We start from the raw sequence: 6,125 nt of genomic DNA on the forward strand, positions 1-6,125 counted from the left end.
CCAGAGTGTAGTGAGAAACAGCAGAGCAGCAATCTAGAATAAGTTGTAAAGGCCTGACCCAGGGGGGCAAGCCTTCAAGAGACTGCATTTTCATGGCTTGGAAGAACTTTTTCTCTTAGTTGTTCATACTCCCACTTGTATAAGAATAGCAAATGCTGCTTGTACCCTTTGCCTGCTGCTGGAGGCAGGAAGAATTGCAGTTCTATAAAAAAAAAAAAAAAAGGGACGTGTTGGCAACTGCCTGAACACCATACAGCATGGATTTATAGTTAAGACCAATGTTCCTAGAGACTCGCACGTATCTGATCTTTCTTCTCCATCTGCTCTCCCTTGACAGCTCTTGCAACAGAAGGGATTTTCCGGAGATCAGCCAATACACAGGTTGTCAGGGAGGTCCAGCAGAAATACAACATGGGTAAGTGTCCCAGCTCAGCAGAGCCCGTCTCATTCTCTGACTCCTGTCTAGCTAGAATGGTGTTGGAGCTAGTCCAGCATGGCTCTTCACCTTCTCTGATGAGGCCCCATCCTCACCTTCTCTAGGGGAGGCCCCATCGGGGATAGACCTGAGTTGCAAGGAAGAAGCATCTGACACTGCATAGTATTTCTGCTGTGTGGAAAGCATAGTTCTTCCCACTCGTGTTTCCTACACTGCCCTTTTCTGTCCTGAATATTTCCCCATTTCTCAGGGTAGGATATACCACGTTTGTCTAGTTATGCCAGAGGGACTGAAGATGACAAGGAAGAAACCTGGTCATCTGTTCGGTTTGCTTTTTTCTAATGAGTTAGTGACGGATTCAGCAGTGCTTTGCATATGCTTTTGGGACACATTTTTTCACTCTGTTACAAGATGTCATGCTTCATTATCCTCTTACATTCTTTAAAATGCTGCTTCCGCAGTTCTGGGCTCTGACCATCGTGCCACGTTCTTTGGAGGAGATCCTACTTTGGCCAGTGAATGCTGAATCTCTGCTTTATTTCCTCAGGCGTGCCGGTAGATTTCCAGCAGTATGAAGATGTCCACCTCCCTGCTGTGATTCTCAAGACCTTCCTGAGGGAGCTACCCGAGCCCCTCCTCACTTTTGGCCTCTACAGCCATGTTGTCAGCTTCCAGAGTGAGTTGTAACAAGAGTGTGCTCTATACACCCTGCATGTTGCATTGGCCAAAGACAAATCTTCCAAACCACCCTTATCTGTGAAATGGCCAGTCCTGCATGGGATAGCCCGTGCCTTCAAAATGTGCTTTCACTGGGATGCGTGCTGAGGTATTCATCTTTTGTGTGGAGAGATGAGAATTTCTCATGGGCCCGCTTGTCCCATCTCTCCTGCATTTTAGGTGTGGAGGAGGAGAATCGTGTGGACATTGTTCGCAAAACGCTCCAAAGTCTGCCAGAAGAAAACTACGAAGTGCTCCATTTACTGACAGCCTTCCTGGTGCAGGTGAGCTGCTCTGAGATTTGGAAGTTGTCTTCTAGTTCAATTGCCTATGCCTTGCATCAGCTTTTTGCCTGCCTGCTCCCTCCTTCCTTTTGAGAAGAAATGAGTCTCAAGCTAGGAGATTGCCTCTCTCTACCTTATGTTCCTCTTATATGGGATCTCACAACTGAGAGGTGCAGGCAGGCATTAAGCCAGTGTGAGCTGTACCATGGAGGCTGAAAGCTCCCCAAGGTGAAGATACGACAGCAAAAATAGCTGAGTAGAAGATGGGACTAGGAGAGGGGTCACAGATCTACCCTAGATCATTTAGTTAGTGATGATCTGGACTGCAGAGGTACTGCCTGACAGTGCTCTTGGTCCTATTATCATATGGCCTGATAGTTGAGCCATAGTGGGATGTGGGGAGTGACAAGATGTTGCTCCTCACCTCCAGAGTGCTAAAAATCATGTGTTTCCCCCAGCTACCTTCTGGCAGTGGGTCTTCAGCTTCTGCTTGCCGTCCTCCTTCCAGTTTACCTGGAGAGTCTGCCAGTTCTGGCTTTGGGGAGGGTGGAGGGCAGCTGCTCTGTCGTTCTGTAGGATTCACAACGGTCTCTTTTCTTCCCACGTAGGTCTCTGCTCACAGTGACAGAAACAAGATGACAAACACCAACCTGGCAGTTGTGTTTGGCCCAAATCTGCTGTGGGCCAAAGATGTAGCCATCACCCTAAAAGCCATCAACCCCATCAATACCTTTACCAAGTTCCTGCTGGACCACCAGAAGGAGCTCTTTGAGAACGTGGAGGCCTGAATCCAGGCCAGCCCATTCCAGCACACTGTGCCCACCTTCCCACCTTCTTTCCCACCTTGTCTTGGAGCTGTGACCAAGCTGCCTCCAGTGTAAAGGGACCATTGATCCCCTGAGTGATGAGCAGAATGAGGGCTGTGGAGATGGTGGAGAAAGTGTAAGTAAGCAGCAGATCTCTAGCATCAGGTGGGGATGGGAGCTGGTCTCCCGGCTGCTGGGTGGAGTCCTCCCCAACCTGCCAGTCTGTGCAGCTCCTCCAGGGCTCATCACCAGCCTGCCGCCCTATAATGACCCGCCTTCCTTTCCTCCTTCCCTCACCTGCCTTTTTTCTGCCCTCCTGGTCCCTTCCTCAGCAAAGATTTTTTTTGGTTTAAACTCCCAACAGCCCCAGCTCGCTCCCCTTGCCTCAGCTGGGCTACCAGGGCTAGGGCAGACTTGCTGGGTTCGTGGCAGAGGTGTTCTTGCTCAGTGCCATCTTCCAGCACTGAACATGCATCCTGCCTTCTCCCAGAGGCACCTGAAGCACTGAAGGGAGCAGGCAGCCCTTGTGCTTCATGTAGCATCGTGCTCTGCACTTCCAAACACCTCTCCAGGTCCACGGTTTTGACCAGCAAGTGAAATACAGGTTCACAGCATGTGGGCTGTTTAGACCTGCCAGACTGCAGCACAGGGAAGCTGAATTCAGCCCGTATTCCTCTGGGCTCACCCACTCCAGGTACTCTTCAGCTTTTACTGGGGTGAGGTTGCTCCTGTAGTTACCCAGCTCAGGTGTTTTTGTCCCTCCAGCAGCATTTCCAGCCTGGCTGGGAAGGTTTGTGCTGGACCTGGCTGTGCAGGGGTCTGGCTGGGGCCCTTTCCCAGACGGGAGGAGGTGCCCTGGTGGCATTGAGCTGCTGAACACCGTGAAGATCACTGCCTTGCCCTGTGGCAGCAACACGAGGCCTCTTGTACTCCTTCAGGCGTGTGTACCTGTGCTGCCAGGCACAGCCTGCCTTGGTTCTTCTTTTTTCTCTTCCTTTTGAGCAGAACTTTCTCTAGCACAACGCAACAGTGAGCGTGGCCTTGAGGGGAGGTCTGGAGCCTCGCTCTGGGGTGCACCAGGCCTGGCTTACAGGTTTCTGCCCCGGTGCTGAGCTCTCGTGTGCCAAAGTTGTGAGGGAACAGCTATTCCATGCTGAGGGCCCTGCCCTCGCTCCTCCTCGCTTCATTGTTCCCTTGCATCCTGCCATGGAAGCCTCCTCAGATACATCCTCTATGCCCTGGAGAAAACTGGGAGGTCTGGAGGCAGGTTTAGGGCAGGATGTGCCCGGTGCCTTCCCCGAGCAGGGCATCGCTGTCGGTTTGGGGTGCAGCCTGCTGGTGGCCTGAGCTCAAAGCGATCCCTGCCCTTAGCCTGGGCCCGAGGGAGCTTCTGAAGCGGGGAGCTTCTCGCCTTATTCCTCTGGTGTTATTTACCTTTGTATCTCGTGCCCTGCATGCCTGGGCCAGTCCCGCTCCCTGTTGCATCTGGCCCCGGGGACAAACGGTTCGGACCAAACAGAACTCATTTTTTTTACAAGCTACTGGATGCTAAATGGGGTTTGCCTCTTCACAGCCTTTCAGCCTGAACAAAAGCTGGTGCCCCCGCTGTAATGAAAGGAAGCGAGCTGTGCTGCGGGGCTGGTGGAAGCGGCTCTTTCTGCTAAGCTGAGGAGCGGGGCTGGGTGCGAACACAGGGAGCGTGGTGGGGCAGCACCCGGCTGGCTGGGAGGAGGCACAGCGGGTGGGAGCTGGGCATTGCTAAGGCTGGAGCCAGAGGTGTGCTAGGGCAGGGCTGGGCCCCATCCCTTCTAGGTAGAGGGGACGTTGCCCCAAGGAGGCTATGAGGTTGCCGAGTTTCCCTCCTTCAAGAGTAGGACTCTTCCCTGTTTGGCCAAGATAGGAGCTGCTGCAGTTAGGCTTTACCAGTGGGGAGACTCCTGCTCTGGCTCTGCAGCTGGCTCTGGCCTTGCTTGCATCTCCCTAGAGGAAAGGCAAACCCAGCTAACTTCTCCAGGGACAAACGAGCTTGGAACAGCAAGTGCCTGTCTGCTGGGGCACGAGGCCTTGATCCTACGCGCAGCTGCAGCTCTGGGCAGGGTGGCAGGTTGCAGCCCATGCCTGGTGGCCAGGAGCAGCGCTGGTGTAGCTCAGCTGCTCTCCAGGGGGAGAGCCGGGGTCGCTGCAAGTGTCTGTGTTCCCTCTGGAGTTTGTTGGGTGGCTGTTTTTTCTCGTTTTGTTTTTGTTTTTTGTGAATTTTTGAAATCCTGTTTCCTTTTTTTAGCAAAAAGGAGCCTGGTGCACCCCCTGCAGGCAGGGATAACAGCCTGCTCCAGGTCAGTGCCTGCAGGGAGCAGATTTGGAGGGTGTTCAGGAAGCTGCTACTGCTCGTGGTGGGAAAGTGCTTGAAAATCCTGGAAGGGACCCAGTGTAAATATCCCCTTTCCTCCAAGGCTCCTCATGCGGGAGCTGCCAGGGGCCCTGGAGTAGGCACAGTAACCGGGGCTGCTTTTACTTCTGCACTCTCCCCTCCTGAATGCCTTCTTTGGAGAAATCCCTCCTGTGATTTGAGCAGGGAACTGGCCTGGGCCTGCCCGCAGCCTCTGCTGGGTGGATGAAATCCCCTCGCCCGCTGGGCAGCCTCCTCGCGGGGAGCACCGCTGGCAGGGCGCAGGCCTGGCCGGGCTGCTGCTGTCCTCTGCATGTCGCTGGGGCCAGGATCTGCTGAGGGTGCCCGTCTTTGTCATTTTTCTCCTCGTAGAGCTGCCCAAGGTCTCTGGTTTGTCTTTCAGGTTAGCGATGAGCCATTTCTCCCTGCGGGGATGGAGAATTTGCTCCGTTCCACACCTCTGCTTTTTAGCACCTAGGCCATTCCCCCTCTGGGGTGCTGTCTTACCTGCCCCCGGTCACTCCCTGCTCCCTGCCCCAAGCTGCGCTGTGGTATCAGAGGTTTTGGGTAGTGCAGAGGGGGCTGCAGCCGTCTGGATGCCTTGTGGCAATGTCTGCAAATCTGACAGAGAGCTGAGCGCCAGTTTGGTCCCTGTTTCCTCTTTGAAGCACAGGGGCCCCTGTGCAAAATTTTTGGCTTTGCTTTTGTTGCCGGTGTTCCCTGCCTTCTTTTCTGTCGACGTTCATTAGGTGCAGGGATGGGGTTTTCACAGTGGTATTAAGTCACATTGTTTATTTCCTTCTAATCTGCACCGATCTTGTATTTCACGGTTTGCACTTTTTGTATTTCAATAAAAACGGAAATGTAATCCCAGCTCCAGGTGTGTCTGTCCCGTGGCAGCAGCTGCAGCACCACTCCAAGAAGCAGAAGTAAGGCTGGCTGTGCTGCCAGCCACAGCCATGCAGAGAGCTGAATGAGCACGAGATGCCTCGTATGTGAGTAACGCGGGGAGGCAGGAGTACTTTGCGGGAGCATCAGGCTGGAAAGAGATTTAGAAAAAGAATGAAGTGTTACAAGCTTGGCTCTCTCCTGACAGCAGGAGCCTAACCAGGGCTGGGCATCCAAGGTGTTACCTCCCTCTGGTGATAAGGCAAGTCATCTGCACAGACCTGCCCTCTCCCCAGGAGAGGGACTGCTCTGACTCCTGCATGTATGGTGGTCTTGGGTTAGGGCCACTGCACCCCAGCCCTTGATGCAGACGTGGTTAATTGGCTTTTCCTAAAGGCGCTGTAGTTCCTGATTAAATCAGGAGGCTTTTTGGCTTGTAGAAAGACTTTTACATCTCAAGTGATTAGGAGTACAGAGAGCACTGGAACTAAAAGCGCTACCCTTGGGCAGTAGCAGGAGCCCTGGCTGCTTGGCTTGGTGTCTGGCAATGTTGATTCTGATGTTAGCACTTGCCATTATACAGCAGCCTGCTGCTTTTCAGCTTTTAT

General features: G+C 53.3%; 1 protein-coding gene across 11 annotated transcripts in view; it reads left to right on the plus strand.

The window, feature by feature from the left end:
* The window catches only part of ARHGAP1 (Rho GTPase activating protein 1), a 24,968-nt gene extending 19,466 nt beyond the window's left edge, over window positions 1–5,502 (plus strand). For all 11 annotated transcript variants that reach the window (XM_027459370.3, XM_027459371.3, XM_072038704.1 and 8 more), the window contains 4 exons: window positions 338–415; window positions 984–1,112; window positions 1,334–1,437; window positions 2,046–5,502. In XM_027459370.3, the coding sequence (XP_027315171.2) occupies window positions 338–415; window positions 984–1,112; window positions 1,334–1,437; window positions 2,046–2,225 (491 nt within the window). In that variant the 3' untranslated portion in view covers window positions 2,226–5,502. The remainder of the gene's footprint in view (window positions 1–337; window positions 416–983; window positions 1,113–1,333; window positions 1,438–2,045) is intronic.
* The last annotated feature ends 623 nt before the right edge of the window (window positions 5,503–6,125 follow it).

Source organism: Anas platyrhynchos, chromosome 5, assembly GCF_047663525.1.
Source record: "Anas platyrhynchos isolate ZD024472 breed Pekin duck chromosome 5, IASCAAS_PekinDuck_T2T, whole genome shotgun sequence".
In the NCBI taxonomy this organism is placed as follows: Eukaryota; Metazoa; Chordata; class Aves; order Anseriformes; family Anatidae; genus Anas; species Anas platyrhynchos.